The sequence below is a fragment of the Rhineura floridana genome, chromosome 7 (genome assembly GCF_030035675.1).
Source record: "Rhineura floridana isolate rRhiFlo1 chromosome 7, rRhiFlo1.hap2, whole genome shotgun sequence".
Taxonomy (NCBI): Eukaryota; Metazoa; Chordata; class Lepidosauria; order Squamata; family Rhineuridae; genus Rhineura; species Rhineura floridana.
Window position 1 is genome coordinate 149,936,850 of NC_084486.1, and position 18,109 is coordinate 149,954,958.

The 18,109-nt window shown below is 46.5% G+C and overlaps 1 protein-coding gene across 6 annotated transcripts in view; it reads right to left on the reverse strand.

The window, feature by feature from the left end:
- TNK2 (tyrosine kinase non receptor 2) overlaps nucleotides 1-18,109 on the reverse strand; it is a 137,867-nt gene that overhangs the window by 16,892 nt on the left and 102,866 nt on the right. For all 6 annotated transcript variants that reach the window (XM_061637589.1, XM_061637590.1, XM_061637586.1 and 3 more), the window contains 2 exons: nucleotides 3,534-3,728; nucleotides 637-728 (listed from right to left, as the gene is read on the reverse strand). In XM_061637589.1, coding sequence (XP_061493573.1) covers nucleotides 637-728; nucleotides 3,534-3,728 — 287 coding nt within the window. The remainder of the gene's footprint in view (nucleotides 1-636; nucleotides 729-3,533; nucleotides 3,729-18,109) is intronic.

Sequence of the window (18,109 nt, forward strand, 5' to 3'; positions counted from 1 at the left end):
TTAAAAAAGGTTTAAGAACGTATTAAAAAGCAATTCCAACACAGACGCAGACTACAACTCCCACCCGGCACATCTGGAAGGCAACAGGCTGGGGAAAGGCTGATGTAGGCTTGTCGCTTACACAAGTTCCCGCTGCAGTCAACCGGCTAGTCACGGCAACCCCCTTCTGAAACCAGCTTCTGAAAAGTACTGGCAGAGAAGGAACCGGAAACAAAGGCTTGTGGGGTTGGGGGAAGAGCAGAAATAAAGAAAAATGTTGAAAGCCCAAGAAGCCATCTCAAAGCCAGTAAAAGCCCTGGGGGGAAAGGACACCACCATTTGCTCTCCAGCTAACGCAAGACCTCTGTAGGCCTTCCAGAAACACAATTTGCCGAAGGACGGATCCTACTGCAAGCTGGGCTTTCGTGTGCTGCGGCTGCAACATCGCCCATGGAAACTACAACACCCAGTGCACAACAGCACAGGGAAGGATGAAAGGGAAAAGCAGGCTGCGTCTTGTAGTTCTTTTTGAGTTATGGTGAATTCACACATGTCCATATCTGGAAGCAGAACCAGGTGCATACTGGCAAGGGGAGGAGAGGATTTGGGTTGCGGTGTGTGTATGTGTGGGGTTTTTTTGGGGGGGGGACTTCTTACTTTTTGCTCTTCCTGGGAGTTGCGTGGGTCTCACTGAGTTCAAGTCCACACCTAGCACATCTGGGGGGTCCATCGGATTGCCCAGGTAGAGCCTATGAGGAACGACAGGGAAAAAAAAGGTAAACTGACCCTTTGGGCCCACAGTCTCTCCCCTTCTGAATGCTTATGACTTTAGCCACTGCACAGAAGGCTGATGCAATGCGGTCTCTGCCCCTGAAGGCTTACAGATCTGCCCATGATCCCTTGCTACTTCACAGCAAGGTAAATGCAACTATTGCATCCAAGCAGCACCCCAGGGGACAAAGAGCAACGGTTTCAGCGAGGCCAAAGAAAAGAGCAGCTATCTGGGAGACCTGCTGCATTAGCGCTGCTTCTCAAAGCCCAAGTCCCACCCCAGACACTTCTCCTCAGTCCCTCGCCCCACTCCACCGTGCTCTGATGCCCGATGGGCTGTCCTGGAAGCCCAACCCAAACCGTGGGTGTTGCCAGGCACCCCGGTTTCGATCCTACCAGCACCACGCGGAGCAGGGAGAGCTAGGCAAGGTGTGGTGCCAGCAGAGGACAAGGGAAGCGTTGGTACACCTTGGCTGGGTGCAACAGGAACATGTCAGCTTGGCACAGCCTGTATGTGCTGCTGCCGCCCACGCAGGAGCTGACGAAACAGGCCGAGCTGAGACGGTTCCCTGGAAAAACAGCGTGGTTTGAAAACCTGAGAAATGGCCAGATCCTGTGGAATTTGGTCATGGATGTGTGTGTGTGCTGACCTGGCCCACCCTCTCGCCCATTGGGGACTTTGCCTCTGAGCTGGGTGTGGGAAGGATGGAGAGAGGCCCACCCCTGGCAACGCTCCCCATCAAAAGTGTACAGCCCACAGCTCCACGGAGAATGAGGCACAAGCATGCCTGCCGTGGCAAAGACCACACTGAGAAAGAAGGGAGATGCCAGATCCGGCTCACGGCAGTCCAGATCATGTGGCTGGAAATGCACAAGGCACACAGCATTAACCCCACAGGCCCACAGCTTGTGGGGAGCATGCAGCAACGGTGCTCGTCACCAGTCACGGGTGGCGCAGAGCTGAAACAAGCTTGACTGATCAGAAGTCAAAATTGGAATCTTAAACATTCTGAAATGACATAAGGTTCTGGATTTCCTGGCAATAAAATGCCCAAATCTAAATTTTGAAAAATTGGTAAGAGAATCCAGAAGCAAATATTGGACAGAGGGGGAGGGAGAGAGAAGTCATTGTGGAACCAGAATTGTTAGAATTGACAAGCAATTTAAAAAAAAACGGAATGCTGTTTAGGATTCAGGTGTCACAGAATTTCCAATCTGCAGGTTTAAAATAAAAGGCATCACACAATGCGGGTAAAATTTGAGAACTTCCACACTTTCTGCTCTGCATTAAACAGGGAATGTGTGGACCAGAGCTGAAAAGGACAGGTACAATGTGGTGATAGTTTGTGCAGCCACAGAGCTCATATCTGGCCATCTGTTTCTGAAAACAAGAAGTGGAGGGGGGGGGTAATCTTTTTCCTCTCATTCACCTTGATTATTTTAAGTGCCAACATCAGGAGAAAACAAGAAGATGATGATTTCGGGGGGTGGGGGTGGAGTTAGAGGGATGAAAGTGCTACCAACAGGAATGGGGAAATCAGGCACAGACAGCGGGCTGCAAGAGAGGAAAATCATATTTTAAGCCTCTAATGCACGCATAGCGTAAAAAGGAGGCAGCTGACAGCCAGGGCCACCCTCTGAAGACAGGCAGGTGAGGACTGGATGAGTGCAGACTGCAACTGGTGGGGCAGTGCCCAGTTTGCTCTAATGGACCATGCCTCCACTGCCAGAAACACACCCACACCACATTAAGGCTTTAAAACTAAAATGTCGAGGTTGTAATGGGAAAGCATGCACTCTTGAAAGGAGGAGCTCTGTTTACTGGGAAGGGTGTGGGAAATAACGTTACCTTGAGATGTTGCAACGTATGTGCCCGCACTTTGGGGCTAACTGCACAGTGCACACAACTGCAGGTGAGAAGACACTCCCCCCCCCCCCCAAGAAGAAAGAGGTAGAAAGCTGTTTCAGGAGAGAGTGGCTACGTATAGACCACACATTTAAAGCACACAACTCCCCCCAGAGAATCCTGGGAGCTGTAGTTTGCCATTGACAGGGCTACAATTCCCATTGCTCTTAACAGACTATTTATTTATTTTATTTATTTATTACATTTCTACCCGGCCTTTCTTTCCATGATAGAAACCCAAGGCGGCTGACATATGGTTCCCAGGCAGTCTCCCATCCAGGCAAAGACCAGACCTGACCCTGCTTAGAGCTGGCCTCATGTGCAGTCAGACCATAGCCTGGGACCACAGACTACAGTCCCCAGGATTCTTTGGGCAGAAATCATGTACTTTAAATGTATAGTATGTACACATTAAGGATTCGCTCCCTCCTCCTGCTTCTCTGCTATAAATAGCACACACACCCCTTGCAACTTTTCATTTTTACATTTGGGCGCATCATGGATCTACGCCCTTCAAGGACTGCTCTTCAGTGCCCACCCTTCCCTTAAAAGCAAGGCAGATTCTGCACCCACGGCCACATTTGGTGCTTCTCCTATGCTCTTGTTGAAGGGCAGCGTTCACAGAGCCCCCGGGTGCCGGCCAACCTGTGCGCTGGTTCCACACCTGCCTGTGACCCTCTCTCTCACTCTGAAACAGCAGCCTCATTTCTTGATGAGAAGGGAACTTGAGCAACTGGCACAGATGCGCACGTGTTTTTGCAGCGGGGTTTCAGATTTTGCATTAGATCAAGAGTCGGCAACCTTTGGCCCTGCCACATCTCCCACAGCCTGCATGGGGAAGGAAACCGGAGAGGCCCAAAGGAAAAGAAGTTCTTACTCGTCAATCTTGTCAGGGAAGCCCCAGCACTGTTGTGGATTGGTGTCTCCATGGCCAGTATGGATGAAGCTGTTTTTGAGTGGCTGGCTGATGTCGTGGGCAGACAGCCCTGCCACCGAGGTCACCGTGTTGCGCGGGAACTGGCCCACTTTCAGAGTCCGCTTGTTCTGACCCCTCCACCAGTAATTCTCAGCCCTGCGGAACAAAAATGGGTTGGGTTACAAGAGTCAAAGGAAACCAGAACAAAGGGCTTTGGGGCATCCGGACACCAGGAAGGCGAAACAGAGAGTTTTAAGCGCTTGCAAGCACCTGTGCATTGAACCTCTTTCCCGTGGGTGGATCTGGTGAGGTTTTTTAAAGCAAGACACAACATCTGTGACCCATTCAGTTAATGCAAACGGAAGACAAGGGGGTTGTCTGGGACAGAAAAGGGGTACAGTCCTCGCCCAGAGAGCTTGTGGTCTTAACTTTGACAGGTGAGGCAGGGCACAGTGACAGGCTTGGTCATGACAGAAGAGTCGGCTGGGGTGAGAGCGGAGAGGGAGCGAGCAAGGAGAGGCTAAAGGGTGATTAGGGAAGGCTTTGCTGAAGGAGGGGGTAGGGAGGGGCTGTCTGATGAGTAGAGACGGGGAAGGAAGGAGGGCCAGGAGAAGGAGGTGGATGAACTCGCTCAGGTGAATTCCGCAAGATAATCAGTCCCACTAGATCTCTGGAGCAAACGATACCGATGGTGTAAGAAGAGCCCTGCTGGATCGGAGCAAGTGGATCCAGCAGCCTGCATCCCACAGTGGACAGTCTGAATAATCTCAGGGAGGTCACAGGCAGGGCATGAAGGCAACAACTCTTTCCCAGTTTTTTTTTATAACCCTCTAAATGTCAATAGGCATTTAGAGGTAGACTGCCTCTGGATATGGGGGTTCCATTAAGTCATAACAGCAAACTGTCTTTGATGGATCTATCCTCCCCTCCTGAATTAGTCTGTTTCTCCCTTAAAGCCAGGTTAAACAGCCAGTGGTCATCACCATATCATCTGGGGCGATTTGCATAAATTCATTATTAGGTAGGGCACGTAGAAATACTTTCCTTTTGTCAGCAGCAACATAAGGAACTGCCTTACATTAGGTCAGACGTCTGCACTGACTGGCAGCAGCTCGCCAGGGTTTCAGACAGGGGTCCTTCTCAAGCCTAGCTGGAGATGCTGGAGATGGAATCTGGGACCTTCTGTGTCTAAAGCAGGCGCTCTGCCACTGAGCTAAATGGCATATTCTCTGGGCATCCTGCTTCCTCTCCTTTTTCTAAAAAACTCCTTTAGTGTCCATCTGGTTATTTGAGATGGGCAGAAAAGGTAACTGAACATTTTTGCCCACCACATATTTTCCAAAACTTACTATTCTTGTGCAGGGGTGTAGTCATCCAGGGACCCGGGGTATGTGTGTCTTAAACCCTTTACTTGTTTGGGAGCAGGATCCCAGGAGGGTCCCTGTGTCTCCAGCATCTGATGAGCTAATTAGCATGAAAGGGGAGCATATCAGCCACTGAGAAGAGTCTTCTAACATACTTCCTTGTCCTTTCCTGCTGCAGTGAAAGCAAGTGAGATAGCCACTGAGAAGACGCTTCTCAGTAGCTAACACTCTCCCCTTTCACGCTGATTGGCTCCTAGGGATGTCTGTTGTTATGGGAGAAGGCATGAACAAGGATCTCGTTCTCAACCCAGCAGGAAAAAAAAAAGGATAGGAAGGGGCATAGCTGTGACTATCATGAAAGGACCCTGCACTTCTGAATTTGCCACGACACTACTGTTCTTGTGTCAAAAAGCTGCTTGCATCCACTTAATTCTACATGCCGTTAACTAATCCAGAGGGTTGGACTTCCGGGAAGGGTGATTCGCCTGTGCTGCCTCTGAGACAAGCTCTTGTCTTAGATGAAGTTTTTTCAGCTTTAATCAGTCAGAATGTTTTTTTTTTGACTGGTTAAGATTTTCTCCTGGTCAGGGAGAAACGTGAGATTAACCACAAAGCCTGTTTTTGTTGGGAGGACTGGATTTCATTAATTTATGAGAGAAAGTTCAGCCAGCGAATGCTGGACGGACTTCCATCAAAGCTCTTGCTGATTAAGCGACACGTTTATCTTTTCTTCAAAGAAAAATGAACTAACAGGCAAGCATCCTTCTTTCCATTTTTTTTACTTGGTTTAAATTGTTGCACCAAAAAGAGATTTGTCAATGAATCAGCTATAAACTGGGTGAGTTAAAAAAATTCTCTTTCACTCACGAAACTAAGGAGGAAAGAAATCGAAAAAAGCTTATCTTTGTTTTTATTGCAAAAAGCGGGCCTGGAAGTGCATTCTAAAGATATTAACGGAAGAGGGATTTTTATTTCGAGGAGGGGAAAAAATAAACAAATTTGATTTATGAACTTTGGAGTATCATGTCTGGAACTATTTTTTTTTTTGGTCTATTTCATTTTGACGAATCTGCTTACTCATGACGCCACTAACTGCTTGAAGCTGGGAACTAAACTTGTTTTGTTTTCCTGAATATATAAGAGATAAGACAGGCTGTATTGATGTCTGTAAGCCTGAAACATTAACTCAATTGTGGCTGAAATAATTTTTTGTTTTTGTGGTTTTAAGAATGACAACCAGGAAAGTGACTGAGACCATGGAAGAAATTATGTTTCAGAAAATAATGAGTGAGATTGAGATAATGAAACAAACCCTGAGACAGGGCAGACAGGAGATGAAAATTGACCTTAGCAAAATGATGCAGGAGTTTAAAAAAATAGGGGATTCTGTGAAAGAGGATTTTGATGGGATTAGAAATGAGAAAAGAAAAATTAAAGGGAAGATACAAGCCATGGAGACTGGAACAAATGAGGAACTGGAAAAAGATCTGGAGTTTACGGATGTTAGAAATAAAGTTTACTGTTTGGAATTCAACGTTGTCTCTGAAGAAACTAATGAAGATATTAGTGATAAAGTTATCAACGTCTTGGATAATTTTCTTGACTGGAATGATGTGATGGAGCTTGACATAGAAAAAATCTATGGAATTAATTACAAATATGTGACAATGGAAAAACTCTTAAGAGATGAGCCAGTGCATTTTGTAAAAAAGAAGAGCAGAGAAGTGACTTTACAACAATATTTCAGCAACATATTTAGAATTGATGGCAAGGACATATTTGTGAAGGGGGAAATTCCCATCAGACTCTTGTTATATGACTATGGCTATGACAGCAAGATCATCATGAGATACTGATAATGGATGAGTGGATACTGAAACCACTGGATTTAACAGGACTATTGAAGATGGAAGATGGAATTAATATTGATAATGGAAGAATGGTTATGGAAATTATTGGACCTAATAGATTCGACGAGATGGATTAATCGATATGTTTATTTGGATTATGGCTATGACAACAAGATTATTATGGGATACTGATCATGGAGGAATGGCTATTGAAATTACTGGACCTAACAGATTTGAATCAAGATGGATTAAGCGACATGTTTATTTGGAGAAAAATTGAAAGATATATCTCTCAAGGAATCGAAATCTCTTTTGGACTTTTTGTGGAAAGAATAAAGTAATGTTTATGAGATTTGATGATTAATTAAGATAACTACTGGAGGAAAGTGATTTTGTAATATAATTTTAGAGACAGGATTGTTATATATTGTACACCTATGGTTGATCTGGGACAAATCGGAAGTCAACATTTTATTTTTTTTGTATAATTGTTTTTGTTTTGTGTTGATTTTTTGTTTTTGAAAATTTGAATAAAAATTAATTAAAAAAAAAAAACTAATCCAGAGGGTTAAAAGCATGTTTTATTACTGGTACGTACTACAGAGCAGGGGGCCACAAACTGTGGTCCGTCGACCACCAGTGGCCTGAGAGCTTCATTCAGGTGGTCCACGGCATACCCATGAATTTGTGGTTGAAGAAGGGAGACGGCACATTCATCGCATTAAATATTCAGATTGATTTTTAATTGCATTTTAACTGCTTTTGTCATTTCTTTCATTTTATAATAATAATAATAATAATAATAATAAATTTAATTTCTGTGTCACCTATCTGGCCAAAGGCCACTCTAGGCGACGTACAAAACAGTTAAAACACAATGAGATAAAATACAATAATACAATAAAAAACAGTATGAGAATAATACAGCAGCAACAATATTAAAACAGGGTACAATTTGAATTCTATGGAATGCAATAAAATATGACGCACAAGAAACAAGACGAGGAATAAAACTCTAATCAGAAAGCATACAGCATCTAGCACAGAACATGACAATGGTGACAACAGCCCTTTCCCACCTTGCTGGGGAGGGGGAAGTTCCTGACTCCAACCAAGCGTGGCAACCAGCCACACAGCCCAAGCAAAAGCCACCTACTGAGTCATCATCCCAGTAAAAAAATTACTGTTTGCAACGTCATGACATGCACTGTCTTTAAGGGTGGAACTTCCTGATGCCCCAGATGGAAAAGTCCCTGGCCTGGATGGGCAGGGCCAAGAGGGCCTTGCAAGGAAGAGGAGAACCCTTTGTGAGGACTGTGAGCTGAAGTGGAACATTCTGAAAGCAGGTTCCTTTTTTAGGAGGTGCTAGGGAGGGACTTTGCAACTCTCTCTCCCCCGCCCCTTTTCAAGCCCTCGTCTCACCAAATACCCTTCTCTGTCAACGAAATCCACTGGAAACTCTCCTACTGAAGAGAACAGCAGAGACCTGAAACCCACGAAAGGTTCTGTGGTTGATAAATGAGCCAGCCTGGGACAGGTAAACCCTCTGCAAGCATGTCAAGCTTTTAGTCCTTATGCACTTGACATCTGTTCCCAGCAATGCTGCATCTTTCCCCGTCTCCTGTTGCACCAGCTTTTCCCTAACCTGGTGGCCTCCAGACATTGTTGTTCGACTACAACTCCCATAAGAACATAAGAATATAAGAAGAGCCTGCTGGATCAGGCCAGTGGCCCATCTAGTCCAGCATCCTGTTCTCACAGTGGCCAACCAGGTGCCTGGGGGAAGCCCGCAAGCAGGACCCGAGTGCAAGAACACTCTCCCCTCCTGAGGCTTCCGGCAACTGGTTTTCAGAAGCATGCTGCCTCTGACTAGGGTAATTCTTGACCTTTGGCCGTGCTGGTTGGGGCTGGACTACAACAACTTTGGAGGGCACCAGGTTGAGGAAGGCTGCCTTATGTCACTCTTGCTCCTACGTGTAACTTCATCTCCTTTTGCCCCATTAATCTTTCACTGTCCCAATCCTTGTACCTTCAGCTATGCGGATCACTATAACTGCAGTTCCCCAGTTCATCATTTTCCTCTTCTCTATAAATTCTGTCCTCAAGGCCAATATCAAGCCCTTACACCGCTTGGGACCACAATACCTGATGGAATGCCTCTCTCGACACAAACCCACCCGTACACTACGCTCAACATCTAAGGCCCTCCTCCGGGTGCCTACTCCAAGGGAATCCCGCAGGCTTGCAACAAGGGAGAGGGCCTTCTCAGTGGTGGCCCCCAAAACATGGAATGATCTCCCTGACGAGGTGTGCCTGGCGCCAACACTGTTATCTTTTCGGCGCCAGGTCAAGACTTTCCTCTTCTCCCAGGCATTTTAGCATGTGTTTTTAAATTGTTTTAAATTTTTAAATTGTGTTTTAAATTGTTTTTAAAAGATGTGTTTTAAATTTGTATATTTGTTTTTAATGTTTTTAGTTACTGTAAACCGCCCAGAGAGCTTCAGCTATGGGGCGGTATATAAATACAATAAATAAATATCTTCAGCAACTTTTTCCCCCTGCACCACACAGACCTCATCAATCTCCTCGTCCCCCTCCTACCCCATTAATTTAAATTTATTTCTTTAAAAAGTTCTCCATACCACCCTTGAGTGAAGGTCCCAGGGAGACTTACAAAAACCCCATGCCATCCATCATCTCTCAAACTCTCCCCCATTATTCAAGCAGACAGTCCCTGGCATTTGCAGTCCTGCTGACTGTCTAAGATTGTAACCCCTTTGGGGCCAAGGACCATACCAATGTGCATCGTCTGGTGCAATGTTGGAAATAAGTACAATTGTCAGTGCTGGGCCTTTCTTGCAAAATCTACCAGGATTTTGAGTTTTGACATCATCATTTCTAAGCAGTCCTGTAGGGGGAAGGAACTCTGCTGGAAGAAAATCAACCCTGCACACTCTGTGGCCCACCAAGTGCTCCATTAACAGTCTTTGCTGTTTGCCTGGAAAAAAACCAGAGTAGTTGACCAGCGCCTGATAGGCCACAATCAATGGCTGATAAACTGTGTTTGGCTGGGTGGGTTGCAAGTTTTACAGACCTGACATCCTCTCTAAGGCCACATCCACACCATATATTTTTCCATCTGAGGCATCAGGAAGTTCCTTCCTTGCATGCTGAAAGCAAAATGCAGACCTTTAGGCCACATCTGCACTATACATTTAAATTTATTTATTTAATTTTATTTAATTTAATTTATATACCGCCCTAAGCCAAAAAGGCTCTCTGGGCGGTGTACATAAGAGATAAAACAAGCACAATATATAAATACAATAAGTATAACAAAATCAAAGATCAAAACAAACAATAACAAAGAACCAACAACGTCAAAATACAACAATAATGAAAATACTGATAAAATACACTATAAAATACAATTTAAAATACACTTTAAAATGCCTGGGAGTATAAAAAGGTTTTCACCTGGCGCCGAAAGGATAGCAGCGTCGGCGCCAGGCGTACCTCATCGGGGAGACTATTCCACAGTTCGGGGGCCACTACCGAAAAGGCCCTAGTTCTAGTCACAACCCTCCGGGCTTCTCGATGGGATGGCACCCGGAGGAGGGCCTTAGATGTTGAGCGCAGTGTACGGGTAGGTTCATATTGGGAGAGCGTTCCACCAGGTATTGCGGTCCCATGCCGTGTAGGGCTTTATACGTCAAAACTAGCACTTTGAATTTAGCCCGGAAACAAATAGGAAGCCAGTGCAGACGAGCCAGAACAGGTGTTATATGAGCAGACCTTCTGGTCCACGTCAGTAATCTGGCCGCTGCATTCTGGACTAGCTGTAGTTTCCGAACTATCTTCAAGGGCCGCCCAACGTAGAGCGCATTGCAGTAGTCCAGCCTAGAAGTTACCAGAGCGTGAACAACTGAGGTGAGGTCGTCACTGTCCAGATAGGGACGTAGCTGGGCTACCAGTCGAAGATGGTAGAAAGCATTCCGTGCCACCGAGGCCACCTGGGTCTTGAGAGACAAGGAAGGATCGAAAAGAACTCCCAAGCTACGAACCTGTTCCTTCAAGGGGAGTGTAACCCCATCAAGAACAGGATGAACATCCTCCATCTGGCCAGTGAAGGCACTCACCAACAGCGTCTTGGTCTTGTCAGGATTGAGCTTCAGTTTGTTAGCCCCCATCCAGTCCATTATCGCGGCCAGGCAACGGTTTAGCACGTTAACAGCCTCACCTGAAGAGGATGAAAAGGAGAAGTAGAGTTGCGTGTCATCAGCATACTGATGATAACGTACCCCAAAACTCCTGATGACCGCACCCAGCGGCTGCATGTAGATGTTAAAAAGCATGGGGGACAGTACCAATCCCTGCGGGACTCCACAATGGAGAGTCCAGGGTGTCGAGCAATGTTCCCCAAGCACTACCTTCTGGTGACGACCCACCAAGTAGGAGCGGAGCCACTGCCAAGCAGTACCCCCAACTCCCAACTCCGTGAGTCTTCCCAGAAGGATACCATGGTCGATGGTATCAAAAGCAGCTGAGAGATCAAGGAGAATCAACAGAGTCACACTCCCCCTGTCCCTCTCTCGACAGAGGTCATCATACAAGGCGACCAAGGCTGTTTCAGTGCCAAAACCGGGCCTAAAACCGGATTGAAATGGATCAAGATAATCAGTGTCATCCAAGAGCCCCTGGAGCTGGCCGGCAACCACCCGCTCCAGGATCTTGCCCAGGAACGGAACATTCGCCACAGGTCTATAGTTGTTCAAGTTGTCTGGGTCCAAGGAGGGTTTCTTCAGGAGTGGTCTCACCACCGCCTCTTTTAGGCAGGCAGGGACCACTCCCTCTCGCAAAGAGGCGTTTATTACCTCCTTGGCCCAGCCGGCGGTTCCGGTCCTGCCAGCTTTCACCAGCCAAGAGGGGCAAGGATCCAGTACAGACTTGGTCGCCCGCACCAGTCCAAGGATCTTGTCAACATCCTCAAGCTGCACAGACTTACACCTGCAGTATTACACCACTTTAAACAAACACGGCTTCCCCCAAAGAATCCCCCAAAGCATCCTGGGAACTGTAGTTTGTGAAGTGTGCTGAGAGTTGTTAGGAGAGCCCTGATCGCTACAGTTCCCAGCATGGTTTAAGCTACTTTTTTGAACTACAACTCCCATCAGCCCCAGCCAGCATGGCCACTGGATTGGGCTGATGGGAGTTGTAGTTCAAAAAAGTAACTTTTCCAAGCTCTGGGTTTAACCATCAGTCCCTCTCCAGTCATGGAACTCTGGAAAATTGTAGGTCTGTGAGGGGAATGGGGGGTCTCCTGACAACTCTCAGCACCTTTTACAAACAAACATCCCAGGATTCTTACAGGTAAGCCACAACTGTTTAAATTGGTATAATACTGATTTAAATGCATAGTGCAGCTGTGGCCTAACAGCCTGCATTTTGCTTTCAGTGTGCGAGGAAATCCACTCTCCTAGCCAGCCTTATAAGGACTTGAAAACCTTTGCTAAGTTTTTAGTGACCAAAGCTAGGGGTTGTTATTCAAGGACCAAGTAGAGAGCTTGTAGCTTTTGTATTCACAAGGGAGGAGGTGCTGGTTCCACCTCTCATTGCCCTCCCCCACGCTGAGTAATAAGTTGGCACAGAAAGAAGACTCATCAAGAAGGTAAACAGGAAAGGGAGAAAGCCAGGCCTGATTGCATGCGAGTGACTCACCGGGTAACTTCAGGAGACAGCCCTCCTCAAGGTGGCACAGTTAACCAGCCAGAGAGCACCTGCTTGGAGTTTCAGCCACGGCAAAAGCAGAGCATAGCAGAGTTAAACTATGGATTTTGCTCCCACAAGAGGCTTGGATAGCTTTAAAACTTGAATGGCTTTAAAAGAGGATTAGACAAACTCATGGAGGATAAGGCTATCCATGTCTACTAGCCATGATGGCTATGTTTTCCTTCCACGGTTGGAGGCAGTAAATGCCTCTGAATACCAGTTGCTGGGAATCACAAGTGGAGAGAATGCTGTTGCGCTCAGGGCCAGAGGCATCTGGTTGGCCACTGTGAGAACAGGATGCTGGCCTACATGGGCCATTGGACTGATTCAGCTGCAGCGCTGTTCATATGTTCTTATATATCTGTCAGCAAACTTCTCCTGCACATGTACTCTTGCTCAGTTCCCATAAGTTCCCAGGAAATATGACTCTATTATGTTTAGAGGTAGTGCTGGGTCTGGGTCTTGTTTAAAACCATTCAAGTCCAGTTTAGTGAAGGCATGGGTAGAATGTTGGGCTAGAACCCGTCAGAAGAACTGGGTTCAAATTCCCATTCAGCCATGAAGCTCACTGGGACACCTTAGGCTAGTCACTGTTTCTCAGCCTAACCTACCTCACAGGTTTGCTGTGAGGATAAAGTGGGAAGTGGGGAGGGGAGAAGAGGACCATGTATACCCTATTGAGCTCCTTGGAGGAAAGGTGGGATATAAATGTAACAAATAAATAAATAAAGTAAAACAACTCATGTCTATTGGTATTTATGCCAATACTATGCAGAATCCTAAAGCTGGATCATATTTAAATCGTAACACAGGAAGCCTTGTAGAGAGTCAGGCCATTAGGTCATCTAGCTTTTCATATTTGTCAAAAATGTGGCAAATGTGTTAACATTTTCACCACATGACAAAAGAAAATTAACTGAGGGCAGAAAAACGCACAGTACTGTGTTGAATTATTCAGTTATAGAATTAGTTATAGAAACCTGACATACCTTTTCATTAAGTAGTGCAGGGAAATCAGGCATAAAATCAGTTAGACTACATCGCAACTCCACCTCCAAATTTTTGTCCAATATCTGTGACCTATACTTTGATTTCATCATTTTTACCCGAGAGAAAGATGATTCACAGAGCCATACTGTACCAGAAACTGAAAACAGTTTTGGAATAACTGTGTTAAGAACCGTGAACTCATTATGATTTAAAATATGATTCCACATTGTAACGACTGAATCATCTTTCAAACGCTGAGTGCTTTGAAGTAAAATCACATCCGTCTCAAAAAGGTGCCTCCCAAAAGAAAGAAGCTCTTGAGATAGAAAATTCTGCGATTTTCAAATTCAGAAAAGTGTATAGGACCCAAGAATGAATATGTGAGCATTAAGAGTGAAGGCTGAACACTTTTTTGAACTGGTACATGTATACAACAATTCCATTTAAGCATTTATTTAAAATAAAATAGGTGGTGGAAGTAAAGCACCAGCTTGTCACAGGTCAATAGCCATTTCGCCTCATGTGGCGAGTGGCGACTGTGTTGGACACCAAAGATCTAGTTAGTATTGTCTGTACTGACTGGCAAGGCTCTGTGCAGTTTCAGGCAGGGAGTTGCTCCCCCAGAACTACCTGGTGATGTCAGGGACTGAACCCAGAACCTTTTGTATACAAGGCAGATGGTCCTACTACTGAGCTACAGCCCCTTCTCCTGGCCTTTGTTTTTCCTAGACCCAAGTCTGGATCGCACAGCAATTTCCTAAAAGACGCACTGGTTGTCACTGGGAAGAGCTCCCCTCCTTTGCAACAACTCTGGAGAAGTCCAGTGAAACTGACACACCTGGTAAGGTTTACCAGCCTTCCCAGACTTACTGCAGAGAGGAGAAAATCTTGTCAGCTTCATCATTGCCTTGCACTCCACAATCAGGGGAGTGGCAGAAGACAGAATGGGCGGTGTGCAACTAAATTCATGTGCTAGCAGAACAACTTCAACTAGTGCAAGGGGATTTCCCCCCCCCCACTCCTCCCCGCACCCTTCACCATCCCCAAATCTGCTCCAGGGTGCTGAGGGCACCTCCAGAACAAATTTAGGGGGCACACAGGGGAGGGGGAGAATGTTCCATTTGCGCAAGGAGAAATCCTTGTGCTGACGCACCGTTCGACTTAGCACTATGATGAATATAACCCAGTGGATTTTGCTGCGGCTGTTGGTGGTGGGATTACACACCATCGCCAACCACATTTGCACCACATCTGCCCCAAAAGTAACAACAAAAGAGAAAAAGAGAGAAAATCAGCTCTTGAAGGAACACAGGAGGGGGCAACAGGAAAACCATGGGGGGCGGACAATGCAGTGGGAATGAAACGTTCCTAGCAAACTTCATTTCAATTCTCAGCAAAACTGAGATTGCAAATGTGCCAGTAATGGAGAAAAGGTCTAACGCAGACAGGAAAACAGAAAGCTGCTTTTACTGAGCCATAGCATTGCTCCATTGAGCTCAATATTGTGCACACTGACAGGCAGCGGCTCTTCAAACAGGCAGTCTTTTCCAGCCCTTCCTGGAGATGGTGGGGACTGAACCAGGGGCCTTTTGTATGCTCTACCACTGAGCTGTGGTTGTTCCCCAAAGCAAGGGCAGCAGTTGGCAGGCAATAGAGTCTCTCAACTGTCCCATTAAAACAGAACCTGAATCCCTCCAGCTGTTGCAGGACCCCAGCTCTCCCCGTTCCTGATCTTTAGCTACACTGGCTGAAAGTTGGAGCCACAGGGCCCCCACCCCTCCGTTAAAAGGCACAGGTGCATCACCTGGCAATAAGGAGGAACTCTTCCTATTGCAAATGTCGTGTTCCGTGTGATGAGGGCCTGGCTGGGAAGGGGGACACCCTGACTCTGTGAACTGCCCTGAGGGCCTTGGAGGAGCCCAACGTGATAAATAATAAATCATAACACGAGAGAAGAGCTCAAAACAAGAGAGAACATGATTGACTAGTAACGCAAATGGATTGAGACACGGCAGGCAGACAGTGACCTGAAACACGTTATATAGTCGAGAACTGATACGACAGTATATTAATCACCTCTGTCCTTCTGCAACTTCCATTCATTTCAACATTCGTGCCACCAGTTTCAAAAGGGCTTGTGTGAAGTCACAGTTTATAACCACTAAAGGGCCGAAGTGGCTAAAAAGCATTTTAATTTGTTGAGTCTTCTCAGAGGTGTGTGTGTTTGATAGAGAAGGCCCTAGGTTCAATCCCCAAAGGCATCTCCAAGTAGGGCTTGAAGAGACCCCCTGCCTGAAATCCTACAGAGCTGCTGCCAGTCAGTGTAGACAACCCTAAACCAGATGGACAAATGGTCTGATTTAGTATATGACAGCTACCAACATTCAGTTCTCTGCATCTTCAATTAAAGCAGGGCTGGACACGTTTTGGCCCTTCAGATGATGCTCTTCAGATGATGCTCCCATCATCTGTAACCATTGGCTGTGCTGGCTGGCTGATGGGAATTGGGAGTCCAACAGCATCTGAACGATAAAAGGTTTCCCACCTCGAGTTACAGGATATCAGGACTTTGGAGAGCCACTGACAGCCACAGCAGACAACACTAGGCTGGCTGACCTGAGTGGCTAGATGGCCAATGCTAAACAATGGTTTTTACTGTTACATGCATGAGCCTTGGGCGGGTGCGCTCTCTGCCCCGCCTCACCCTCTGGCATGGCTGCAAGGAGATTGGAAGCGTTCAGTTCCACTTTTCAACTGAGTTCCACATTACGCCTGAACTCAGGAATCTCCACTCAGTTTCAGCTGTGATTACTGAACAAGCCAGGATAGTAAGCCATAGTTTGATCCTGGCTTGTTTGAACTAGCCAGTGCTTGAATTAGGCAGAGTTTCCCCAAGTTCGGATGCCCTGGGCAACTCTGGTTAGTTTAAAAGCAGAAGCAAAAAGCTTCCAATCGCCTCCTTGCAGCTGCACCAGGGGAAAGGGGCAGTGGGGGGGAGGGAGGCGCGCATAAGCACAGGGCCTCTGCAGGCTTGTGCACTGAAAGCTAAATGAGCTTTACCCAACTTGGGGCCCTCTGGATGCTTTGGACTGCACAGCTGGGGCTGATGGCTGTATTCCAAAGCATCCGGAGGACCCCAGGTTGGGGAAGGCTGTGCTAAACCATCATTTGAGGCTGGAATTTGCTGATCAGGATAAAGCTGGGAGGAGAAATATTCTCGTTCATTCGTCAAAGGGTGGGGATTGAGACGTAGGGCATATATTCAGAATGGTTTTTATACTTCACAGGCTTATTTTAAAATCAGTTTCCCAGAAAGAGATACAAACTGAAGCTAATAAGAAGGAAAGCACCCTTTCTTGACAAAGACCTCTTCTGCACAGTCCAAGAGTTCGCATATCTTATGGGAAGAGAGGCTGGTCCAGTACAAGGCCTCTGTTAGGCCCCTTGTTACAATGATTAGGGGCAGCAGAACTGCTTGTCCTACACCCAACAGAGCCAATTGTTCAGCAAGGACAATTCACCCAGCCCCAAATGGGTGCCGGACACATAGTTAAAACCATAGCTGGCCCTGAAATAAAACGATTGCCCGACCGCACTCCTGCAAGGCCAGATCAGTTTCCAGCCTACCGTGAGGCATGTTGGATAGGCTCCACCATAATATAATGAGGACAGACAACCACAAGAGCAATCCTTTTCAGTGGTGGCCCCCCTGTCTGTATAATGGTCTTTTCAGGGAGATGAGCCTGGTGCCATCATTATCACCCTTCACGTGTCAGGCTACGACCTTTGTGTTCACTCAGGCTTTTGGTAATTGCCTCCTACAGCGGTGCTCATCTTTTATCGGGGTGGGGAGGACTTTGTCCTTGTTAATACGTTACAGGATGAGCAATTTATACATTTGTTTTAATTTTTTCTGGTTTAAAATGGCTTTTAGTTGTTATATTTTATCTTATTAAGTCTCTCTGAGACTTTCTTTTGCATAAAGCGAATGACAAATGTACCAAATAACGACAATAATCAATAATAATAACCACTTTGCTTACACAGCCGGGGCTGATTTTTCTCAACTGCGTCAATCAGCCCACCACCCCAAATCCTATTGGTGAAGATTCCCTGCAGGTCCCACAAGGACAGCCTTCTTCTGCTCTTCCAGATGGCACAGCAGCCTCTGGCAACCTAGTGCCCTCCAAACGCTTTCGGCCACAACTCCCATCTGCACAATGCTGGGGCCAAAGGGAGCGTGGCTGTGCTAGCTAGGCCTGATGGAAGCTGCAGCCCAAAAGATCCGTAGGGCACCAGATTGGGGAAGGCTGGTGTGCAGTGTGACATGCAAGATGCAGAGCCCGCAAGAAAAAAGCAAAACACGGCGCAAGGATTCTCTTGCTGGCAATTCGTTCCACAGGGACAAATGCGCTACTGCAAGGCAACGTCAGGCAGCGCCCACTTTGGTATCTGCTTTAGGCTGCTGTTGTGGTTGTTATGCACCTTCAAGTCGATTACGACGTATGGCGACCCTATGAATCAGCGACCTGCAAGAGCATCTGTCGTGAACCACCCTGTTCAG